The sequence below is a fragment of the Rhinopithecus roxellana genome, chromosome 5 (genome assembly GCF_007565055.1).
Source record: "Rhinopithecus roxellana isolate Shanxi Qingling chromosome 5, ASM756505v1, whole genome shotgun sequence".
Lineage (NCBI taxonomy): Eukaryota > Metazoa > Chordata > Mammalia > Primates > Cercopithecidae > Rhinopithecus > Rhinopithecus roxellana.
In genome coordinates, this window is record NC_044553.1 from 30,446,319 (window position 1) to 30,472,178 (window position 25,860).

General features: G+C 42.0%; 1 protein-coding gene across 10 annotated transcripts in view; it reads left to right on the plus strand.

Annotated features, from left to right (window-relative positions):
- The window catches only part of TUBGCP4 (tubulin gamma complex associated protein 4), a 39,011-nt gene that overhangs the window by 2,619 nt on the left and 10,532 nt on the right, over nt 1-25,860 (plus strand). For 5 of the 10 annotated variants that reach the window (XM_010383798.2, XM_010383799.2, XM_030930735.1 and 2 more), the window contains 12 exons: nt 2,093-2,221; nt 2,465-2,587; nt 2,974-3,027; nt 4,061-4,117; nt 5,987-6,066; nt 9,240-9,441; nt 12,064-12,229; nt 12,480-12,604; nt 21,010-21,060; nt 21,488-21,593; nt 23,103-23,210; nt 23,920-24,061. In XM_010383798.2, the coding sequence (XP_010382100.1) occupies nt 2,093-2,221; nt 2,465-2,587; nt 2,974-3,027; nt 4,061-4,117; nt 5,987-6,066; nt 9,240-9,441; nt 12,064-12,229; nt 12,480-12,604; nt 21,010-21,060; nt 21,488-21,593; nt 23,103-23,210; nt 23,920-24,061 (1,343 nt within the window). Of the gene's footprint in view, nt 1-2,092; nt 2,222-2,464; nt 2,588-2,973; nt 3,028-4,060; nt 4,118-5,986; nt 6,067-9,239; nt 9,442-12,063; nt 12,230-12,479; nt 12,605-21,009; nt 21,061-21,487; nt 21,594-23,102; nt 23,211-23,919; nt 24,062-24,901; nt 25,671-25,860 lie in introns of those variants that run through there. The other 5 variants (XM_030930739.1, XM_010383800.2, XM_030930736.1 and 2 more) reach the window with 2 other exon arrangements.

A 25,860-nucleotide genomic window follows, 5' to 3' on the forward strand; every position in this document is an offset into this window, starting at 1 on the left:
GAAGAAGTGATTAGCAGTGTGTCATTAAAATCTACATTAATTGGATTCCTAATCAATTTTCTATGGACTCGATAATAGAAAAATTTTTCTTTGCCTATTTGTTACCACATTTACTGTCATGTAAAGATGGCATCCACATATAATCCATATTATATATCCATCCATTTATAATATGCTGAGTTCCTTTGGAGTAGTAATTGCATCTGATTCTGTTCACTCTTTTGTCTGAAAGTATTAGCATAGTACCTGGGATATAGTAATGGAAATGTAAAATGTTACAGCCATTATGGAACATGGTATGGCAGTTCTTCAAAAAATTGAATAAAGGCCAGGCACAGTGGCTCACACTTGTGATCTGAGCACTTTGGGAGGGTGAGGCTAGAGGATCAGTGAATGCCAGGAGTTTGAGGCTAGCCTGCGCAGCAGAGCAAGACTCCCTCTCTACAAAAAAAATTTTTTTAATTAGCCGGGCATGGTGACACATGCCTGTAGTCCTAGCTATTCTGGAGGCTGAGGTGGGAGAATTGGTTGAACCTAGGGGTTTGAGGTTACAGTGAACTATGAACCCACCACTGTATTCCAGTCTGGGTGACAGAGTGAAACTTTGTCTCTAAAAAAAAAAAAAAAAAAAATTAAATATAAAATTCCCATATAATCTAGCAGTTCCACTTCAGGGTATATCCCAAAACAAGTAAAAGCAGGGACCCAACAGGTATTTGTACACCCATGTTCACCGAGCATTATTCACAATAGCTGAAAGGTGGAAGCAAGTGTCAGTGCAGGGGTGAATAGGTAATTGAGATGCGGTATATACATACAAGGGAATATTGTTCAGCCTTAAAAAGGAAGGAAATTCTGGCACATGCTACAACATGGATGAACTGAAATAAGCCAGTCTCAAAAGGACAAATAATGATTCCACTTTTTTTGAGACAGTCTCGCTCTGTTGCCCAGGCTAGAGTGCAGTGGTGCAATCTCGGCTCACTGCAATCTCTGCCTCCTGGGTTTAAGCAATTCTCGTGCCTCAGCCTCCCAAGTAGCTGGCATTACAGGTGCCCACCACTATGCCTGGCTAATTTTCATATTTTTAGTAGAGGTGGGGTTTCATCATGTTGACCAGGCTGGTCTTGAACTCCTGACCTCAGGTGATCCACCCGCCTCGGCCTCCCAAAATGCTGGGATTACAGGCGTGAGCGACTACTCCCGGCCTGAATGATTCCACTTGTATGAGGTAACTAGAGTAGTCAAAGTCAGAGGCAGTAGAGTGGTGTTTGGCAGGGGCTGGATACGGAGTTTCATTTGGGGCAAACAAAAGTTCTGGAGATGGATGGTGTTGATGGTTGTACAACAGTGTGAATGTTCTTCATACCACTGAACTATATACTTAAAATAACTAAAATGGTAGATTTTGTTATATGTATTTTACCACAGTGTTTTTAAAAAGTTGGTTGAAGGAATATATTTTCCCACTACTTTTTTCTGCCTGAACTGCTGTGAAACCTTTATATATAGCATATTAGGCTATCATTTGGCTTTCATTTAAATTAAAAATACAAATGCAAATATGGACACTAAATGTATATGGCCAGTTATAAGGTACATGTACAGATAATAGTATGTTTAATTTCAGATTTTTACTGGAATGAAAACTTTTATAGAGAATTTGTAAATCCTAAGAATATGTCTGAGAAACCCATAGAGTCTGCAGACCCCCGTTTGAGCAATATTGCTAAAGAAACTTAGTGGCAACCAGGTCAAAACCCCCATATCCTTATAGACCATCCCTAGAAGATTGCTTAAGAAGTAGGTAACAGCAGCTGCTTCTGGGGTGGTTGACTTATTTTTAATGTACACCATTTTGTATTGTTTAAATTATTTAGCGTGTGTTACCTATTTTAAGAAGCAAATAATTGGGTCAGGGATAGGGAACCCCTTTGAAGTGGTTTGGAAATACATTGTTATCCAGAACTTAACACCTTTAAGTGGACATCTTGAGAAAGAAAACGGTCAGTGTGTAGTATGAAGCATTTGAAGCGCCTGAAAGTTGAGGCAGTGACTGGCAGTGTTTTCGGCAGTGTTCATCTTCCCACAGGTATCACAGGACTTCCCTTTCCTCCACCCCAGTGAGACCAGTGTCCTGAATCGACTCTGCCGGCTTGGCACAGACTATATTCGCTTCACTGAGTTCATTGAGCAGTACACGGGCCATGTGCAACAACAGGTGGGTCCTGTGCTCGGTGGGTGCACACCTCTAGAGGGCAGGAGCTATGTCAGGCTTTCAGTGAATTTATTGGTAATTCATGTGAAATAAGTAATGGATTTCTCATCACTGGAAATATTCAAGTGAAGGCAAGGCCTCTAATTGGTTTGTTTATAGAACTCTGAAAAGAAACAAGCCTGATGATGTCTTTCTCAGGTTTCAGGGCCTGAGCTGAGAAGTTGGCTTCTGTTTGTTTGATTTCAGGATCACCATCCATCTCAGCAGGGCCAAGGTGGGTTACATGGAATCTACCTGAGGGCCTTCTGCACAGGGCTGGATTCTGTTTTGCAGCCTTATCGCCAAGCATTGCTTGATTTGGAACAAGAGGTAAGAAGGAGGAGATATAGGAAACACCTCTGGGATAGTAGATTAGGGCATGTTCTTGAATCTGAAATGCCCTTTGGTAAGGTCAGGTAGTTAAGAGTGAGCAATTTCCTATATGGCTGGAAGAGACAGTGTTCTCTCAGTGATTGCCCAACCTGTGATCAGAGTGGCTTACAGATCATGGCAAAGACTCCTTAGTGAGTTATAAGAGCCCTGGCTTGGTTTCTTTATGGCCTGAAAATCAGGATGAATAACCTGATTAAATTATCAGTTCTCAATAGCCTAAAATTAACACTAAACCCATCATGAGATTCTCTTCTCATTTTTGTAGATCAAATAGATTTGAGATATTTTGTGTGGAGCCCTAATCACGGCTTGTTTTATTACAGTTCCTGGGTGATCCCCATCTCTCCATATCACATGTCAACTACTCCCTAGACCAGGTATGCTGGCCAAATAACCAAATGCCTTGCAATCTGTTGATAGTGTTAGAATAATCTAATTTATGATACTATTTTTGAGAACTTTTTTCTTCTGGATTCAGCGCCTAACATTTTATATTTTGTGCATTTTGTATGCTTTACTAGATCAAAACTGTTTAAAGATTTCCAAATATAGTTAAAACTTAATGTCTGATATTAATGCTAATATTACTGCTCTATATTGACATCAGTATTAACAAGTATGCCAGCCTCAGAAATAGAAACTGCTTCCCTACTGGGCATGGTGATACATGCCTCTAATCCCAGCACTTTGGGAGGCCGAGGCGGTTGGATCACTTGAGGTCAGGAGCTGGAGACCAGCCTGGCCAACATGGTGAAACCCCATCTCTACTAAACATACAAAAAGTAGTCAGTTGTGGTGGTGTGCACCTGTAGTCCCAGCTAGCTGGGAGGCTGACGCATGAGAATCTCCTGAATCCAGGGGCGGAGGTTGCAGTGAGCTGGGATCCCACCACTATACTCCAGTCTGGGTGACAGAGTGAGACCCTGTCTCAAAAAAGAAAGAAAGACAGAGAGAGAGAGAGAGAGAGAGAGAGAGCGGGAGAGGGACGGGAGGGAGGGAGGGAAGGAAAGAAAGAAGGAAGTGAAGGAAGAAAGAAAGAGAGGAGAGAGAGAGGGATGGAGGGAGGGCGAATGAAGGAAAGAAAGAACGAGAAGAACGTGAAGAGGGTAGTCTAGCTACCTCGAGGACGCTCGCCGGACGTTCATGCCGAAGAGAGCTCGAGGCTTTCTCCGGTTTGAGGGAGGGAGGGAAGAAGGGGTAAAGAAAAGAAAGAAACTGCTTCTCTCTGCTGTCCTCTTGCTATCTGCAGTGAACCTCCACATCCAGTTGCCTTAGGATACTGGATCTTGACTGTTCTTTGGTATTGCCATTTTATCTTAAGTTGAACTCTTTAGAAACAAGCATTTCCTATGTTGATTTTTTTCCCTTACATTTGATTACATACCCTTCTAATTATTCTCTACTTTGCAGTTTCAGCTTCTTTTTCCCTCTGTGATGGTTGTAGTGGAACAAATTAAAAGTCAAAAGGTGAGAACTTTCCTTATTCCTTTTGCTTTGCTAAGCACTGAGGAAATACTACTAATTAATCTTGCTGTACATTCTTTTTCAAAGACCCTAGTTTTTAGTAGTTTTTATTTATTCATTCATCCATTCAATATCTGCCTGGTTATCATGTTAAGTGTCAGGAATGCAAAAATATGACTCTGTCTTTAAACACCTCCTGGTCCAGAAGATAGAGGAAATGTTAGTAGATGTGCCCAAGAATGTTGTTGGGGTAAGAAAAAAAATGCTGTGGATGTTTGCAGGTGAGAGGAACCTGCAGTAAGAGTTTAGAACTGTTGGGTGTGAAGCAGAAAGTTAATTCTTAGGAAGAAGGTAATAGGTTTATGGTTAGTGTGCTGGCAGCTTTCTGAGAATTTTGAGATCAGTAAGTGAAAGCCAGATGTTTATTAAATAAGCCTATTCTTATCACAAGTTTTTATCAGGTATATTGAGAAGTCAGGAGACTGTCTTTCTGGGCAGAGTTAATAATTCTGAGGAATAAATGCTTTAAGATTTCATATTAGAAGTATCTGCTGTCCTATTGAATTGGTCCACAATTGGACCAAGTGGACAAATGGATTAAACATCTTTAGTTCAAGTCTTCATTTTTTTAAGATTTTTATTTGTGCCTTAGCTTATTAGGGTGTTCATTTTCATTAATATAACTAGTAAACCAGTTAATCTGCCACATTGCTGCATCATTTTTAACTGTGTAAGTGTAGAAACAAGTGCTCTGCTACATTCATGCTGTGCCAGCAAAGCCAGTCGTGGGTGCTCATTGGCCCTTCAAAGCTAATTGCCCTCATCAAATAACAACATCCAGCTTTTACTGTCACTTGTTGTGTACTAGACACTGTGCTAAGTGCTTTAAATACATTATCACACACAATCCACTAAAGGGCTAAGTAGGTTAAGGGACGTGCCCAGCGTCACACAGATAGTAGTAAATGGGTTTATATCCCAGCTCTGTCTAGCTCCAAAGAGTGTGCTCTTAACCACTAGATTAAACTATCTCCCACAATAAAAGGGGACCTTCTAGGCAAGTAGAGCTAAAGAGGACAGCATAAGGAAGCCAGCCCTAGCTGCACGTCTTGGTTGGCCTTCAGCTTCTGCTGGCTATGGGAAGGAGAGTGGAAAAGAGGGGGATTGCAGATGGGTGAATCTTCCTTCCTGCCAGGATGGTGGTAGAGAAACTAGTGTACCAAGGCTCTTCAGAGTTTTTAAAAATCAGGCGGTCAAGATTCTAGGCTGGGGGCGAGAATGGAGATTGATTGCAAACAGGCACAAAGGGGCTTTTTGGAGCAATGGAAATGTTATAAACTGGATTGTGGTAATGGTTGCCCAGTGTTTGAAATTTATTAAAAATTGTTGATCAGTATGCTTAAAACGAGTGAATTTCATGGTAAATTATACCTCAAAGTGGTAAAATTAAAAGTCTGAAGAACATAGTGGCAGAGGATTTTTGAAAAAGTATATACCTTAGAAGTAGACTGAATTGGACCTTAACTCGAAATAAAGAGCTTTCCTTGGCTTTGGTGTTCCAACTCTAAATGATTCTGGTTGCTTTAAGTGCAGTGGTTCTCACACTTTACTGTGCATTAGAATCACCTGGAGGGCTTGTGGAACCACTGAGTGCTGGGTTCTAACCAAGAGTTTGCGTGTCTAATGAGCCCCCAGGTGATGCCGCTGATGGAGGGGTGGTCCCTCTTTGAGAACCACTATATGTAAATCTTAGGAGAAAGTTTACCCCAGTCTCTCCTAAATTGTGCCCTCTTGGTTGAATATGGAATAAGAATTTGTCTTGCATGGACTATTAGAATGGAATCCAGTTTGACAAGGCCGTATTTTCCACAGATTCATGGTTGTCAAATCCTGGAAACAGTCTACAAACACAGCTGTGGGGGGTTGCCTCCTGTTCGAAGTGCACTGGAAAAGTAAGTCATGGCTTAACTGGGAATCGGTGGTGGAGGTGGGCGGTCAAATTATTTGAGTTCTCACATGTTTTATTTTCAGGTCATTTCAGGTTTCCCTCTTGGGAAGGTTATGACCAGGATAGAAAAAGTTCCATGAGCAGAAGAGCCCATGTAGCCTTTATTATGGCTCAGGCATTGCAAAGGGCTATAGAGTGCTGAGTGTCAAAACCAGGATTTAGCTGCCTGGATGACCTTGAGGCAGTGTTTTTAAATGTTTAGATCTTGTTATCCTTGCAGAAATTCCATTACATGTGCCAGATGTTGCTTGCTATGTCTAAACATGTGTATTTGAGTAGCTGGTATTTTCAAATTGAAGGTCCTTAAAAATGTTTATGCTTTATAATCCCATGATGCCACTCTTAGGAATTTTATCCTAACAAAATTATTTAATAGAAGAAAATAACTATATACACAAACATGTTCATTGCAATGTTGTGTACTATATCAGGAAATTAGAAAATTACAGTAGAAGAAAATTTAAATAATGATATGTTCACTTGATAGACTATAAAGCCACAAAAGATATAGGTACTATCACGTGCAAAATATTTTGTATAAATATGTACTGACAAATGATACAAAATTGTATTTATCTTGTGATTGCAACTGCATAAAAATATGTGTAGAGTATGATCAAAGACCACCTGTTTGATCTTTCCATTTCTCCATTTTCCTTATTTTAAAAAAATTGTGACATTCATTGAAAAATTATAATAGATGGTCCCTGAGGCCACTCACAGCTCTCTTTGTTTTTTCCTTTTTTCTTACTTTGTTTTAATTTTTTATACAGATGAGGTTTTGCTGTGTTGCCCAGGCTGGTCTTGAACTCCTGGGCTCAACCGATCCTCCCATGTTGGCTCCCCAAAGTGTTGGGATTACAGGTGTGAGACACCGCACCCGGCCAGGCCACTCACAACTGTTAATCTCCACTCTTACCACTGCATGAGTAAACTCTCATTACAGCGGGAAACTTTCCACAACATGCCTTAGGGACTTAATTATTCTCTATTATACTTTTGTGTATAGAATATAAAATCTTACGTAGATGATATTATATATACATGTTTGTTCTGTGTTTGCAGGGACCAAACTTTACAGACCACATACTCAGAAATGCATAAATGTAAATAGCTTCATGTGTGATCTTTTTAAAGAGAGATTCCATTCAGTTAGCATACTACAAATAACATGCTCAAGCTCTTATAATTTCTTTTTCTCCCAGCCTTTTATTTTGAAAAATTTTAAACCTACAAAAAAGTTGAAAGAAACATATAACAAAACACTTGAAGGCCGGGCTCGGTGGCTCACACTTATAATCCCAAGGCTGAGGCAGAGGGATCACTTGAGCCCAGGAGTTCGAGACCAGCCTGGGCAACATAGCGAGACCCTGTCTGTACTAAAAATAAAAAAATTAGCCAGGTGTGGTGCCTGCCCGTAGTCCCAGCTATGGGAAGCTGAGGCAGAAGGATTGCTTTAGCCCAGGAGGTTGAGCTGAGATCTCGCCACTGTAATCCAGCCTGGATGACAGCGAGACCCTGTCTCAAAACAAAAAACAAAAAAACCCAACCAAACGCTAGTATATCCTTCAGTTTCACCATTTGTTAACATTTCCCACATTTGAATTCTCTTTTTCTCCTTCTATACATATATGTGAAACACACAAACTTTTTTTTGCGGAATCATTTGAAAGTAGTCACAGATATCCCAACACTTAACCCCTAAATACTTCATCTTATATCACTCTAGAAAAAAGGCATCCTTGGCTGGGCATGGTGGCACACACCTGTGTTCCTAGCACTTTGAGAGGCCAAGTTGGGTGGATAGCTTGAGCCTAGGAGACCAGCTCAGGCAACATAGTGAGACTTCATCTCTACAAATACAAAAATAAAATAAGCATGGTGCATGCCCCTGTGGGCCCAGCTACTTAGGAGGCTGAGGTGGGAGGATGGCTTGAGTTCAGGAGGTCGAAACTGCAGTGAGCCATGATTGTGCTACTGCACTCCAGCCTGGGCGACAGAGTGACACCCTGTCTCGAAAAAAAAAAAAGAAAAAGAAAGAAAATAAAAAGGGATTTTCTTATAGAACGTCAATTCCATGTCATGCCCAAGAAGCTAACATTAATTCAATAATATTATATCCAAATTTTTCTAGTTGTCCCCCAGAATTCCTTCATAGCTATTCTTCTTTTTTTTTTTTTTTTTTTTTTGCTGTCCAGGATCCAATCAGTGTTCACATACTACATTTTGTTCTCATGTCTTTTCAGTCTCTTTTAATTTGGAACCGTCCCCCTTGCCTTTCGTTGCTCTTGGTGTTTTGGATGACGCCGATGTTTTAAGAGTCCTGACCAGCTGTCCTGTATAATGTTCCACAATCTGGATTTGTTGTTTCCCTATGATTAGATCTGGATTAAACTTTTTTGGCAAGAATACTATGTAGGTGGTATTATTTCCCATGACATCATATTAGAAGGCACAGAAAGTAAGTTTATCTCATGACTGATGTGCAGTTGGATCGCTTGGCTTAGGTGTTTTCATCACCTGCCCATCACTGCTCCATTGTAGAGGTACATTTTCCCCTTTTAATTAATACACTCTCTGGTGGATGATCCTTCGAGACCATCTGAATATCCTGTTCCCCCAAAACCATTCTGCATTTTGTTTTAGTTTCTGAATTTTGCTAGATAATAGTTTTTCATGTATACCTGGCCCTCACGCATTGATGCTCTCTCCCTATGTGATTCCAACAAAAATAAAACAAATTTAATACTGTGGTAGCCAAAAAGAGACTCCATTAAGTCCATTTTAAAAATTTTTTATTATTCTTATTTTTTATTGCTATCAAACAGTTGTACATATTTAGTATCCATCAGTTTTGAAAATTACATAAAAGAAGGGAAGAAAATGTCTTCCCTAAAATAATATCAGCACATATACTGAACATTTTAAATTTCATTATGTAGGCTGCAAATACGGAAATTCAGTGAGTTAGTTCACCCACATTTAAATTAAAATAGCACAATTATTTTTAACTTAATTGGTTATTTCCCTTATGACTCATCAAACTCTCAGACCTCTGTTTATCCTGTAACAGTTGAAAGCATGACTTCTAAGCCTCTTACTTTCCGCTCTGCCCAGAATCCTGGCCATTTGTCATGGGGTCATGTATAAACAACTCTCAGCCTGGATGCTCCACGGACTCCTCTTGGACCAGCATGAAGAATTCTTTATCAAACAGGGTCCATCTTCTGGTAATGTCAGTGCTCAGCCAGAAGAGGACGAGGAGGATCTGGGCATTGGGGGACTGACAGGAAAACAACTGAGAGAACTCCAGGACTTGGTGAGAGCCCAAAAAGCAGCCAGCACCCTCCTGCCAGGAGTCAGAAAAGCGTGCAGCCAAATGATCTTCTGGTGATCCCTTCTTAGCTCATAGCTGAGCACCTTCCATCAATTCTTTGGATGTAAACATTTGGCTTTGTCTTAACTAGTGTGAGACTATAAAATAGAAAATATGTTTGTGAGATTCTTTTTGTTTCTCCTTTTCCAATATATGCATTTAAGAGATTATAAGTCTTACTTATATGGATATAGCTACTCTAATGGAATAGCTAGCTACGTTTTAGATTTTAAATACAGTTTGGAGTTTTTTTCTTTTTTTTTTTTGAGACAGATTCTCACCTGTTGCCCAGGCTGGAGTGCAATGGCACAATCTTGGCTCACTGCGGCCGCTGCCTCCCAGGTTCAAGCAATTCTCCTGCCTCAGCCTGCCAAGTACCTGGGACCAGGCGTGTGCCACCACGCCTGGCTAATTTTCATGTTTTTTATTTTCAGATTTTTAGTAGAGACGGAGTTCTGTCATGTTGGCCAGGCTGGTCTCGAACGCCTGACCTCAGGTGATCCACCCGCCTCAGATTCCCAAAGTGCTGGGATTACAGGCATGAGCCACCGCACACGGCCATTTGGTGTTTTGATTAGACTCCTCAAAGTTCTACAATGTCCATATTCATCCATCCATCCATTCATTCATTTATCCTGTGGTAGTATTTCATTGAATGCCTGTTATGTGCCAGGCATTGTTCTAGGTGATACAAATAAAAAGTAGTAGTCTCTGTCCCTGAGGAGCTCATAGCTTAGGGGAAGATATGTAGAAAAGTAAACAGTTACATTACAGTGTACTAAGTGCTCTGAAAAGACTAAATATGGGTATTCTTGGAACATGGTCATGGGATAGGGTCTTGGAGTGACTAGAGAAGGCTTCTCAGTGGAAGGTATGTCTAAATTGCAAAGAGTTTGGGAGGAGTGATCAAGAGATATCCAGGCAGAAGGAATGATCTGTGTAAAGGTACAGGGGCCATTAAGGACGTGGTTCATTTAGGGAAACAATAGTAATTCAATTGAAATGGTCAAGTAAAGCCTGAAGTAAAATATTATAAGAGATGGTGTGAGGGAGAGGTGGTACTTGAAACTTTTAAGTTGTTACTTGATGAAACTTGAGTTAAGCAGAGGCAAGATCACAAAGGTGCATGTAAACAGTAGAAATGAATTTGTACTTGAACCTGAAAAGAGTTGGGGGCTATTGAATTTTAAGCAAGTGGGTACCACAGTCAAGCTTCATGATAAATCACTGTGGATGCTGTATGGGGAATCATTTTTTAAAAATCAAGATTAGAGGCAGGTCAACCAGTTAAGAGAGTGTTGGGGTGGCCGGGCGCGGTGGCTCAAGCCTGTAGTCCCAGCACTTTGGGAGGCCGAGGCGGGCGGATCACAAGGTCAGGAGATCGAGACCATCCTGGCTAACACGGTGAAACCCCGTCTCTACTAAAAAGTACAAAAAACTAGCCGGGCGAGGTGGCGGGCGCCTGTAGTCCCAGCTACTCGGGAGGCTGAGGCAGGAGAATGGCGTGAACCCGGGAGGCGGAGATTGCAGTGAGCTGAGATCCGGCCACTGCACTCCAGCTTGGGCGACAGAGCGAGACTCCGTCTCAAAAAAAAAAAAAAAAAAAAAAAAAAAAAAAAAAAAAGAGAGTGTTGGGGAGACTTAGGTGAAAATAATAGTCCCCTAAACCAAAGATACTAACATTGAATATGAAAAAAGAGTAAAGAGGTGTGAGAGATGTTTAGAAGGTGGAATCGATAGGCCTAGTGAGTGCTTGGAAATGAGTCAAGAGGGAAGAATCATTGATGATACCCAGGTTTCTGCCTTCAGCAGCTGGGCAAGTAGTCATGATAGGGGTGTATACTGCTGGTATGCGGGGAAGAAGATGGGTCTAATGGCGGGCATGTTGAGTTTGAGGAACTTGTAGGAAATGTTCAGTGGGCTGAACCTGGGGCTCATGAGAGCACTCCAGCTTGCTCTAAATCTACCTATGGAATCATCAGCATGGAGCTTGGAGATTTTTAATCTGGGGCCCTTGGGTGGCTTCAGAAGGTTCATGAAATGTGATATTTCTGTACATTTGTCTGGAAGGTCCATAGCTTTTATGATTGCAGAGAAGTCTGTGACCTAAAAATTAAAACTATCTGTTCCACTGATCAGTCACAGAAGACGATGTGATTGTATAAGGAGTGTAGGCTGAGAGGAAAAGACAGTCTGGGACAGTGCCCTGAGGAGCACCAGCAGAGCAGACAGAGAGAGAAGGCCTGGAAAACAAAAAAGACCACCTCTTTCATTGTATAAGTAAGGAAGCTGGTCAACTGTGCAAGTTTTTACTCAGTAGTAAAGGCAGAGTGAAGGCCCAAGTCCCAGTATTTAAAAAGCCACTCTTATTTCCACCATGCCACTCTGCTGCCTGAAGATGAAATACGTCTCTCCAAAACGGGTGGTTTGAGAACTGTGCAACACCAGATTTGAAGTCCCTGCGTCTTTACTTTAAATCATGGGTTGGGAGAGTTACTAGATATTTTCGTGTTTTCCTTTTCTTGCTTCATACTTCATCTTGATGTGTACTCTCTCCTTGACTAGCGCCTGATTGAGGAAGAGAACATGCTGGCACCATCTCTGAAGCAGTTTTCCCTACGAGTGGAGATTTTGCCATCCTACATTCCAGTGAGGGTTGCTGAAAAAATCCTATTTGTTGGAGAATCTGTCCAGATGTTTGAGAATCAAAATGTGAACCTGACTAGAAAAGGTAGAAATCTCCTTGTCCAATGTACCGCACCCTCAAACGCTCTTCTTCCTTAACACTGTGTGGCCCCCCAGCATGCCTGGTCAGAACCGAGTGGTCGATAATATTCCTATCCTGAGATTGTAGCAGAATCATGACATTTGTCTGAGAAGCAGGTGAAGTTGCTGCCCCACCGAGATTAGCCCTCCCCAGAAAACCCTGACTGTCCTGGATATTCTCTGTCCTCCTTTGACGGTGCCTTCCTATTTTGCAGGATCCATTTTGAAAAACCAGGAAGACACTTTCGCTGCAGAGCTGCACCGTCTCAAGCAGCAGCCGCTCTTCAGCTTGGTGGACTTTGAACAGGTGGTGGATCGCATTCGAAGCACTGTGGCTGAGGTTTGTGTTTCATCATATATGTGTGTATATATATATATATTATATATATATATATGTTTTTCTTTTTTTAGAAAAATTTAGACTAGTTCCCTAGAAATTGAGTTAGTTGGTCAGGTGCAGTGGCTCACGCCTGTAGTCTCAACACTGTGGGAGGCCAAGGCAAATGGATCACCTGAGGTCAGGAGTTCAAAACCAGCCTGGCCAACACGGTGAAACCCCGTCTCTACTAAAAATACAAAAATTAGTCGGGTGTGGTGGCGGGCGCCTGTAATCCCAGCTACTTAGGAGGCTGAGGCAGGAGAATCGCTTGAACCTGGGAGGTGTAGGTTGCTGTCAGCTGAGATCACGCCATTATACTCCAGCCTGGGCGACAGAGCAAGACTCTGTCTCAAAAAAAAAAGAAAAAAGAAAGAAAGAAATTGAGTTACTTGACTTTTGTATTTTTCTTGATGTGGTAAGAACCGAGCTTGGAAAGAGCTGTTGCAGAGAGTTGAAGGCAGGAAACAGAAAAAGAAAAGCCTCAGTTTTCATTAACAGAGGCAGAACTGCCTTCCCATTTTCCTATCTAACTAAAAGACAGGTGGTTTTTAGTTGGTTAGTTAGTTGAATAAAGGGGAGGTCTTGGTTTAAATTTTGAAAATCAGCATTTTGGATCTGTCTCTATCATTTGCAATAACTCCTAGGAATCAACTAATTCTGACTAAATTTAGTGTCTTTCTTGTAGTTTAGAGTTTAGTATGGCTTATAACTTGTACTTTCTTTTTTTTTTTTTTTTTTTTTTTTTTGAGACAGAGTCTCGCTCTGTTGCCCAGGCTGGAGTGCAGTGGCCGGATCTCGGCTCACTGCAAGCTCCGCCTCCTGGGTTCACGCCATTCTCCTGCCTCAGCCTCCCGAGTAGCTGGGACTACAGCCGCCCGCCACCTCGCCCGGCTAGTTTTTGTATTTTTTAGTAGAGACGGGGTTTCACCGGGTTAGCCAGGATGGTCTCGATCTCCTGACCTCGTGATCCGCCCGTCTCGGCCTCCCAAAGTGCTGGGATTACAGGCTTGAGCCACCGCGCCCGGCCCTTGTACTTTCATTTAAATACACAATCGTCTTATGAGGAAAGCAGAACAAATATGATTTTCTCATTCTTATAAATGGAGCAAACACTCAGCAAGCTGCCTTGTCTGGCTTGTCTGGTGTGGCACAGTGAGTTGCCATAGTGAAGTCAGTGCCAGGCCTGCGACTCCTGGAGCGCAGTCTTCTTCATTTTGAATTGTGCTGCTGCCACCGACTTAAATTGTGACCAGTAAGTTTTCAAAGGAGCATATATGTTCTGTGGCTTATATTAACATTTGTCTCATGGATGTGTGATAACATGAAATGAGACATTTAGTCAACTGCGTTGTTAACTATATTCATGGCTTTCAACATTGGCTAAGCATAGGATCGCATGAGAAAGTTTTAGTTTTTATTTTTTTTATGGAGTCTTGTTCTGTTGCCCAGGCTGGAGTGCAATGGCATGATCTCAGCTCACTGCAACCTCTGCCTCCCAAGTTCAAGCAATTCTCCTGCCTCAGCCCCCCCAGTAGCTGGGATTACAGGCACATATCACCATGCCCTGCTAATTTTTGTATTTTTAGTAGAGATGGGGTTTCACCATGTTGGCCATGCTGGTCTGAAACTCGTGAGCTCAAGTGATCCTCCCACCTCAGCCTCCCAAAGTTCTGGGATTACAGGCGTGAGCCACCACGCCCGGCCCACATGAGGAAATTTTAAAACCTGCACTTGCACCAAGCCCTTACTTCCAGACCTTCTGATTCGTAGGTCAGTAGAGGGTCGGTACTTTTATTTTATTTTATTTTGTTTTATTTTCGAGACAGGGTCTTGCTTTGTCGCCCAGGCTGGAGTGCAGTGGAGTGATCATGGCTCACTACAACCTCCGCCTCCCGGGTTGAAGCAATTCATGTGCCTCAGCCTCCTGAGTAGCTGGGACTGCAGGCCTGCACCAGCATGCCTGGCAAACTTTTTTGTATTTTAATAGAGATGGGGGTTTCGCCATGTTGGCCAGGCTGGTCTTGAACTTTTGGGCTCAAGCGATCTTTCTGCTTTGGCCTCCTAAAGTGCTGAGATTACAGGTGTGAGCCACCACGCCCAGCAAGTACTTCTATTTAAGCAGCCAGTCCACCCACCAAAGACAAACCTCTACAGGGGATTCTGAAAATAGAGCTAAAAAGCAGTGCACTGGCCGGGCGCGGTGGCTCAAGCCTGTAATCCCAGCACTTTGGGAGGCCGAGACGGGCGGATCACGAGGTCAGGAGATCGAGACCATCCTGGCTAACACGGTGAAACCCCGTCTCTACTAAAAAAATACAAAAAATTAGCCGGGCGAGATGGCGGGCGCCTGTAGTCCCGCTACTCGGGAGGCTGAGGCGAGAGAATGGCGTAAACCCAGGAGGCGGAGCTTGCAGTGAAAAAAAAAAAAAAAAAAGCAGTGCACTTCGCTCAGTGTCTGGAACTGCTAAGAGCATCAAATCTCCATGGGCTGGAAGCACAATCATCTATTATAAATATGGTTTCCCTTTCTAGTCACTGTCTCAAAAACTCCTGGTCATCAGAGATAGAACTGTGTTGTAGACACAGAATGTTCTATCATAAAATGGCTGTGAAATATTGTTTGATTTGATTCTTTCTGGGCAAGTAAATATCTAAATGACCCATGTTCCTGTCCTTTAAAAATTTTAAGACATTGCCTCACCCTCGTCTATAGGCCAAGGCAGATTCTAGTCTAGAGGGGTTGGTATCAGTTCCTTTCATTTTTGAAAATTGTGTATTTCCGTTGCTTTATCATTTTTATTATAAATCTTTGGAAAATATAATTAATGGAGGAAAGTAAAATTGTACTGAGTGAATTATAAACAATAGGAAAAATTTTTTTTTTCTTGTGAAAGTTGGCTAGAAATTATATTCCATTTTGTAAAAATGATAAGCAAAGTGAAGCACAGACTCTTTGGAGTTTCTTAGAATTGTAGCTAATGGACTTTGGAAGGCGTTATTGCAACAATAACAGCCTACAGCAATGAAAAGAAATGGTATGCCCTGAAGGAAAGGGGGGGAGTGTTTTGTAAATATTTGTTATATTTATCCCTTTTGGGATTCTTTCTCTCCTGTAAAAAAGTTTTCCTTTAAAGTGTGTATACTGTGTGAATCTATTTCTGTAAAGTTCAAACACAGGCAAAGTGAACCTGGCGCTAGATGTCAGGACTGTATTTGCCTTTGAGTCAGTGGGAGGGGCATGAGTGGGGCCTCTAGGATGCTGGAACACTCAGTTGGTTCCATTTCTTGATCTGGGTGCTGGTAATACAGGTGTTCAATTTGTAAAAATCTTCAAGCTGTGAACTTATGACTTGTACTTTTCTGTATGTATTTTAGTGCTTAAACAAAAAGGTTTTAAAAATGCTGAAGTACTTAATAGTTTTTATTTTAATTATGTCTTTTGTTAGCTTTTACTGCTTACATAGAGAAATGGTGGTATTACTTTTTGTAGGTTAATCTTATACCTTGCAACTCATTGAACTCTTTTTAGTTCTAATAGTCTGATTTTATCAGTTGTTCTAAGCAGATGACCATACCATCTGCAAATGAGAGAACTTTCCTTCTATTTTTATGACTACTTTTTGAGATGGGGTCTTGCTGTGTTGCCCAGGCTGGTCTTGAACTCCTCGGCTCAGGTGGTCCTTCTGTGAGCCACCATAGCCAGTCCAGAGGTTTTTATCATAAGTAGATGTTGAATTTTATCAAGTGCTCTTTATCAATTAAGGTTCAGTTTCTTGCTCTGGGTTATTTTTCTCGTTTAGTCTATTTATATGATAAATTTCTGGTTAGATTTGGAGATGCTGGTTCTTCCTGAGATAAACACTACTTGATTGTGATGTGTTACATCTGTAATCACTAGTTGTATTAGTCTGTTCTCGTGCTGCTAATAAAGACATACCCAAGACTGGGGAATTTGTAAAGGAAAGTGGTTTAATGAACTCACAGTTCCACATAGATGGGGAGGCCTCACAGTCATGGCTGAAGACGAATGAGGAGCATAGTCAGGTCTTACGTGGCAGCAGGCAAGAGAGCTTGTGTAGGGGGACTCCCCTTTATAAAATACTATAAAAAAATAAAAAATATAATTTATTATAAAATAAATCACCCCTTTATAAGAGTGATTTATTCCCTCTCAGAAGAACAGCATGAGAAAGACCACCCCCATGATTCAATCACCTTCCACCGGGTTCCTCCCACGACACGTGGGAATTATGGAAGCTACAATTCAAGATGAGGTTTGGGTGGGGACACAGCCACACCGTGTCACCAATGAAATAAGACTATACCCTTCTTTCCCTGTATTTTGCTTATGTGGTTTTGGAATACAGACTCTACAGTCCTTATAAAATGGGCTAGTTGGGTTTTGTTCTTTTTCTATTTTTTTAAGAACAGTTTATATAAGACAGGAATTCTTACTGAAAATTTGTATTTACCTGAAAAATAATCTAAGCTAGATAATTTTAGGAGGGAAAACTTAACTAGTTCAGTGTATTTAAAACCTATTGACATAAAAGAGTTATTTCTTGTATTAATTTTGGTATTTTCTAGGAATTTACCCATTTCATCTAGATTTAATTTTTAAAAATCTGTAGTCATGTATGTTTTATTTATTTAGAATTTCTTTTTATTGTTTAGTCTTATTAGTGTTTTCAAAGAACAAGCTTTTGTTTTTATCCTTTTTTCTTTTTCTTTTTTCTTTTTTTTTTTTTTTTTTTTGAGACAGAGTCTCAATGTGGCCCAGGCTGGAGTGCATTGATGCAATCTTAGCTCACTGCAGCCTCCACCTCCCAGTTTCAAGGGATTCTCCCACCTCAGCTCCTGAGTAGCTGGGATTACAAGTGTATGCCACAACATCCAGCTAATTTTTGTATTTTTAGTAGAGATGGGGTTTCACCATGTTGGCCAGGCTGGTCTCGAACTCCTGACCTCAAGTGATCCACCCACCTCGGCTTCTCAAAGTGCTGGGATTACAGGCGTGAGCCACTGGGGCTGGCTTTTTCTTTAATTTAAAAAAAATTTTTAGAGACAGCTTCTCGCTCTGTCACCCAAGCTGGAGAGCAGTGGTGCAATCATGAGTCACTGCAGCTCAACTTCCAGGCTCAATGGGTTTCCCATCTCAGCCTCCCAAGTAGCTGGGACTAGAGGTGCGTGCCACCATGCCTGGCTAATTCTTTTTTTTTGTTTGTTTGTTTGTTTGTTTGAGATACAGTCTTACTCTTCTTACTCTGTTGCCCAGGCTAGAGTGCAGTGGTGTAATCCTAGCTCACTGTAGCCTCCAATTCCTGGGCTCAAGAGATCCTCCCTTCTGCCTCAGCCTCCCAAAGTGCAGGGATTAGATGCATGAGCCACAGCACCTGGCCTTTCATTTTCTTTTTTTCCCAGAGATGGGGTCTTGTTCTGTCTCCCAGGCTGGAGTGCAGTGTTGTGATCATAGCTCACTGTAATCTTGAACGCTTAGGGTAAAGCAATCCTCCTGCCTCAGCCTCCTGAGTAGCTAGGACTACAGGTGCAAATCACCATGCCCTGCTAACTTTTAAACTTTTTGTAGAGACGGAGTCTCAGTATGTTGCCCAGGCTGGTCTAGAACTCTTGGCTTCAAGCAGTCATCCCACCTCAGTCTCCCAAAGTGCTGGGATTACAGGTGTGAGCCACCGCGCCCCAGCACTACAGTTTTGACCTGTTTCGTTTCTGACCTGGGCCAGTTCACCCATCCTTAGGCAACCTGGTGGTCCGCTACTCCCAGGTGGTCGCTGTACTGATGCCGAATTCATTGTGGACACCTAATTGGTGTAGCACACCACGCTCAGAATTCCTCGACTCAAGTGAAACTTCTGCCTCAGCCCCCCGAGGAACTGGGCCTGTAGGCATGTGCCACTGTGCCCACCAGGCTTTTTCTTTTTTTAATTTTATTTTTTAAATATATATTTTGGGGTCAGGTGCAGTGGCTAACGCCTGTAATTCCAGCACTTTGGGAGGCCGAAGCAGGCGGATCACTTGAGGTCAGGAGTTTGACACCAGCCTGGCCAATGTGGTGAAACCCTGTCCCTACTAAAATAAACTACAAAAATTAGCCAGGTGCGGTGGTGCACGCCTATAGTCCCAGCTACTCGGGAGGCTGAAGCAGGAGAATTGCTTGAACCTGGGAGGCAGAGGTTGCAGGGAGCTGAGATGGCGCCACTGCATTCCAGCCTGGGCAGCAGAGTGAGACTCTATCTCAAAATAAAATAAAAATAAAATAAAATAAGAGATATATACACACACACACATATATATGTATATTTTGTTTGAATTCTCTGTTTCATTGATATCTGCCTTTTTCTTTATTATTTTCTTCCTTCGTGTTTTTTTTTAAGTTACTCTTTCCCAGGTTGAAAGCTTGACTCCTTTATTTTTGACCTGTGTTTTCTGAGAAATATATATAAAACTTTACATATTGTTTTGACTGTGTCTCACAAGTTTTTGGCATGTAGTGTTTTCATTATATTCTATATAATTCTAATTAATTTTGTTTATGATTTTTTTAAGCAAGGAATTTATTGTTTTAATTTTATTGCATTATAGTTTGAGAACATGGTCTGTATGATATTGTTTCTTTGGAATCTATTGCAGATTTCTTTATGGACTAATACAGGGTCTGGTTTCTGTTTTTAGCTGTCCTGCATGTGCCTGGAGAATGTATATTCTGTGTCGAGTGTAGACTTCTATGTATGTTCTAATTGTACATTTTGAGGATACCTGTGAAGCATGCGCATATTTATAATAAATGTTGTGCTTTTCCTTTTATTATACATATGTCCTCTGTATCACCTATGATATATATATATATATAAAATACTCTTTTTTTTTTTTTTTGAGACAAAATCTCACTCTGTTGCCCAGGCTGGAGTGCAGTGGCGCGATCTCGTCTCACTGCAACCTCTGCCTCCCGGGTTCAGGCAATTCTCCTGCCTCAGCCTCCCGAGCAGCTGGGACTACAGGCTCCCGCCACCACATCCAGCCAATTTTTTGTGTTTTTAGTAGAGATGGGGTTTCACCATGTTAGCCAGGCTGGTCTCGATCTCCTGACCTCGTGATCCGCCCGCCTTGGCCTCCCAAAGTACTGGGATTTCCCATTGTCTTTTTCATTTGCATGCCTGTAATGACTAGTGAGGTTGAACATTTTTTCATGTGCCTCTTTGCCCATTTTGTATTGGATTTTTGTTTTCTTGTTGTTGAATTTTGAGAGTCCTTCATGTATTCTGAATTTAAGTTCTTTAAGAGGTATGTGACTTACAAATATTTTCTCACTATTTTTTTTTTTGAGATGGAGTCTTACCCTGTTGCCCAGGCTGGAGTGCAGTGGCGTGGTCTCGGCTCACTGCAAGCTCTGCCTCCCACGTTCAAGTGATTCTTCTGCTTCCCAAGTAGCTGGGACTACAGGTGCCTGCCACCACGCCTGGCTAATTTTTGTACTTTTAATAGAGATGGGGCTTCACCGTGTTAGCCAGGATGGTCTCAGACTCCTGACTTTGTGATCCGCCCGCCTCGGCCTCCCTAAGTGCTGGGATTACAGGCATGAGAGACCGTGCCCGGCCTCTTTTCTCACAGTTTATGACTTGCCCCAGAAGTTGTTAATTTTGATGAAATCCAGTTTACCTTTTTTTTTTTTTCTTTTATGGATCATGTTTTGGTGTTATATCTAAGAACTCTGCCTAACTCAAGGATATAAAGATTTTCTCTTCTGTTTTCTTCCAGAAATTTTATAGTTTTCAGTTTTATACCCAGGTCTATGATTGATATGCTTGGATCTGTGTCCCCACCAAAATTTCTTGAGTTGTAATCCCCAGTGTTGGAAGTAGGGCGAGGTAGGGCATGATGGGAGATGACTGGATCATGGGGCAGTTTCTCATGAATGGTTTAGCACCATTCCCCTTGGTACTGTCCTCACGATAGTAAGTTCTCGTGAGATCTGGTTGTTTAAATGTGTGCAGCACCTCCCCCTTGCTCTCTCTTGCTCGTACTCCTGCCATGTGAGATGCCTTTGCCTTCTGCCATGACTGTAAGTTTCCTGAGGCCTCCCTAGAAGCCAAGCAGAAGCCACTATGTTTCCTGTACAGCCTGTAGAACTGTAAGCAACTAAACCTCTTTTCTTTATAATGACCCAGTCTAAGGTATTCTTTACAGCAGTGGGAGAACGGAATAATACATTAATCCTTTTGAGTGAATTTTTCTGTGTGGGGCAAGGTATAGTCTTCTTTTAATACATTGCTGGATTGGTGTGGAACCATTCTTTGCAGGACTTCTCACTGTAATGAAATTTGTCCCTGTTTTGTTGGTTGTTTTCACAGCATCTCTGGAAGTTGATGGTAGAAGAATCTGATTTACTGGGTCAGCTGAAGGTAATGGCTTAACTGTTGTGATTCTTACGGTGATGCTGGTAGGCAGTGAATTGCATTCTCTGATGTTTCCTGAGAGCACTGGTTGCCTATACCCAGACTTCCAGAGTCGACTCACTTGTTCCTAGCCAAGTGAGCAAACTATACCTAATGCCACAAATCTACTGTAATACAAAGATTTGGGAGTATACTTTTTTCTGGCATGTATATATATAATTATGTTGCTATTGAATAAATAATGCCAAATACACACCAGTCATCCTGCTATGCGGAACTAAGAATGCCTCTTTGAAATGCCAAATGCCTGTATGTTTTGTAGCTTGGGCTCAAATTGATGAAATTAGAAATTACTGTATACGTGTAATTCCTCAGGACAGTGAAGAGCTCCTGCCTTGCTTTACCGAATTGTAAATTGAAATTCTTTCCTCAGATCATTAAAGACTTTTACCTTCTGGGACGTGGAGAACTGTTTCAGGCCTTCATTGACACAGCTCAACACATGTTAAAAACACCGCCCACTGCAGTAACTGAGCATGGTAATTGTCTGTGACCCTGAGAATGATCAACTGATTGACATTGTAGGGTATTTCTTGGCTGCTGCTGACCCTTTTAAGGCCTCCTCCACATAAGAGCAGCCTGGTCAGTTACAGAGCAGTGGCTTCCAGAGATGGAAGGCCCTTGCAGGTAGGCTTCATGCTGGGGTCATTGGGAACAGTGTCTTGGCCTATGACCCTTCCTGGAAGAGTTGGTGCAGGCCTTCACACCAGGTGTTTTTTCTCATTGGATTATAGCCATATATCCTTTATGGGTCATATTGGGACTTAGTGCTGCTTGTAGTGTTATAGTAGAATTCTTTCGGTGTGAATGACGGAAACTCACCCAAACTAGCCTAGTTGGGAAAGGGAAATGGATTTGTTATTGTATCTAAAACCCCAGTGGGACAACTTGGATTCATTCTCTCTCTCTCTCGCTCATTTGCTCATTCACCATATCTTGTCTGTGTCTCTTGTGAGCTCTTTGATGACCTTCTGGAAACATGATCACGGGCAGCTCCCAGGAATATGCCTCACAGTGTCCTCTACTGAAGGAACTGAGCCTTGTCCCTCTTGTTGCAAGTTAGAGAATTCTAGGGAATTCTCTATGTTTTGATTGGCCCAGCCCACATCACATGTATCAAAGAGGTCAGACATTAGGCTATGCCTAGTTCAGTGAAGTGTCCACCCCTTGACCAACTGATGGCCATTTCCATTCATACTGCATGAATAGAGTTGAGTAAGGATCCAAAAAAAGAAATGTGAGAAAATACATACACACAGGCTGATCATTTTTCTAACTCAGTAAAATCATAGATGTCCACTATACTTATATAGTACAAATATAAGTACTTGTGGTTGCAAATATCAGAAAATCCAATTCAAACTCACTTAAGCAAAGCAAAAGGAAAGAAATAATGTATTGATTCTCATAACTGAAAAGCTCAGACGTGTGATGGTTTTCGGCAAAGTTTGATCCAGGATGCGTGTGGCACCTTTAGGACTTGGTCTCTTTCCATCTTTCACCTCTTTCTTCTCAGACAGGCCTGCTCTGTATGGTAGCAGATAGTCTCTAGCCAAGTTTACATCCTACTAAGCCCCTGTTTATCTTGAAAAAAGAGCTGGACTCTTTTAGAGTCTGAATAGAGCCTCTGGATTGGCCTGGCTTGGTCATGTTAATATCCCTAAACAATATAGCATAACAGAGTAGAGTATTACGTTCCATTTGATCATGCCTACATCACCCAGCTACCCCTAGAATCGGGTGTTGTCTAGCACTAACCCACTGGAAATATGTGAACTGTACTGAATAGGGATGATTCTCCAAGGAAAATCAGGAGGCAGTTTGTCAGCAAGAAGAGAAGAATGGATGGATGTTAGACAAATGCAACAGATGTCCACTGTGCCCTGCTGTTAGCACGGGGCATGTTGGGGGAGAAGTGGAAAGCTGGAGGAGTCTGGGTTTGTTATGGAGCCAAGCATCCTTGTCAGCCCCCGTGTTCTTTCTTGCAGATGTGAATGTGGCCTTTCAACAGTCAGCACACAAGGTTTTGCTAGATGATGACAACCTTCTCCCTCTGTTGCACTTGACAATTGAGTATCACGGAAAGGAGCACAAAGGTTTGCCATTCCTCCCTGTCACCTTAGAGTTCCTACTTGTCATCATCCGTTTTCCCATCTCTGCTTCCATGCACCACCATAGAAACCATATAATTTTGGATCTTAGAAATCAGCTAGTACAGTACTGTAATTCCATAGAGAAGAAAAGGAAAGTCCAGAAGTCCGTAGAGGATAAGTGCGATGCCCAGGCCATGTTTTTGGGGGGTTGGGTTTTTTTTTTTGGTCATGCTGCTGGAATGCTCCCTGTTTATTTATTTCCAGCCCCCAGATTTTAAGGCTGAGGAAAGAATCTCTAGAAGACCTCCCAAGAGAACCTCACGTAAAAGTGTCCTAACCCTCTTCTTTGTGTCCCCTGTAAGCTTCTGACATCACAGACTCCAGTGAGCTCTGTTTCTTTTCTTTTGGAGACGGAGTCTTGTTCTGTTGCCCAGGCTGGAGTTCTGTGGCACAATCTTGGCACACTACAACCTCCACCTTCCAGGTTCAAATAATTCTAATGCCTCAGCCCCCTGAGTAGCTGGGACTACAGCCACCACGCCCAGCTAATTTTTGTATTTTTAGTAGGGACAGGGTTTCACTGTATTGCCCAGGCTGGTCTTGAACTCCTGTGAGCTCTAGTTTCATTAATGTTATTCACTTGTTGAATCTCTGGTTCTAGATTAACCAAGTTGTTATCTTTTCTTTTCTTCTTTTCTTTTCTTTATCACAGCAGATGCTACTCAGGCAAGAGAAGGGCCATCTCGGGAAACTTCCCCCCGGGAAGCCCCTGCATCTGGCTGGGCAGCCCTAGGTCTTTCCTACAAAGTGCAGTGGCCGTTACACATTCTCTTCACCCCAGCTGTCCTGGAAAAGTGAGTGTTTCTGAGTTTCTCACAGGTAAATAATGACCCACCTTACTTGTAAGGGAAGAAACTAGCAGGACAGAATTAGCAAGGTGTGGTGGCACATGCCTGTAATCCCAGCTACTCCAGAGCCTGAGGCAGGAGGATCCCTTAAACCCAGGGTTTCAAATCCATCCTAGGCAGCGTAGTGAGACCCCATCTCGTAAAAAAAAAAAAAAAAGAATTAATGGGAGCAAGATAGGCACCCAAGTGTTTTTAACAATATGTAAATCAAAAGTTGTAAAGCCCTCCAGGGGCTAGACTGATCACATTAATAAGTGGAGCTGCAGATATGAGACACGGAGTGGTGGGTGTTGGAATCAGTGGGAGAGCTTATCTACTTCAAACCATCATTTTTTCAAATTGCCAAAGAAGAAGCAGTTTGTAGGCCGCCAGTTTGTGAGCTCTGGAAAATAAGGTCTCAGGCACCATGTCGAGATAATGGCCCTTGATAATTCCATCACACCTGACAAGGTCTCTCCCTCACTTTTGTAATATTTTTTGTTGATTGACTTGGGAAAGTCCTCCAGCCTGCATGTTTGCTGTGGATGTTAGCCCCTGGGGAGAAGACTGCCTCCGTAAGGGAGAGCCGACAGGGGCAGCCAAGCTTGGGGGTGGAACAAAGGAGCTGACCAAGCTGGAGTCTCCTGCTGTCAGGTCAGCCTCGCTCTTTATCATGAGAGCCTGCCAAGTGCTATTGCTTGCCTTGGTCAGGACCTAACGTCCCCAAACCAGAGATCTACAGAAAAGAGGTAAGAAGCAAATGTGGCTGGTGGTGACTTTTGAAATCTATCCTCACACCGTATCTAGGAACTTCCCAAACCCAACTACTGGTCAGAGAACTGGCCCCCGGCCTGGATGGAGGATTGAAGCTATCATACTCTGTGAAGCCAGAGGAATGAAGAAAAGGGAAACAAAAAGACCGTCTCTTCTTCTAGCCACCACTCTTAATCCTTCCTATTCTTCTTCCTAGCCCTCTCTACTTGTTTCACTAGAGAAGCTTAGGGTAGAATAGACTGGGCATAAACTAGAAAAGATGAGGCTGGTTCAGGGACAAGATTCTATGGCAAATTCAGAGCCCACGACCCAGCTAAGCAAGTGGCATGGACCCTGTGCAAAGAACTTCCAAAGATCCTTAGCTCCCAGAATCCTATAGGCCCACAGTCCACTTACCTCCTAACTTGATATGCTCTCAACACCCTTGAAGAAATCAAGTTTAGAAGTATTTTTTCATTTTCATTATAAAAATTTCTAAATATAAACAAAAGTATAGACCATAACAAAATCGTGTGTCCTCATTATTCACCTTCAGTAACCATCAACATTATACTACTTTTATCTGTCCCTCCCCCACTTTTTTGCTAGAGCTGTATAAAGCAAATCACAGTCATTTCATTCTGCCAATAAACAATTGATAAAGGCATATTTCAACAGAAGTACAATGCCATGATCACATCCAGTAAAATTAACAGTAATCCCTTATAATCTAGTATCCAGTCTACACTGAAATTTCTCCAGTTATCTAAAAATTGTCTTTATGTTTGGGTTCAAATCAGTATCAAGACAAGGTCTATTATTTCATTATGTTTGTTCCTTTAGAAATAGATAATTTTAAAAACCAAACAGAATGGGACTGTCTTCTGCAAGCCTGCCTACAAACAGGTAAATAAATCCTGTTGTACCAAGAATCAGCTGTTCTTCCCATGTGTCTTTTCAGTATGGAGTCTCAGCATTAAGCAGTTAGCTCCTGAACTTACAGGGAGGCAGGA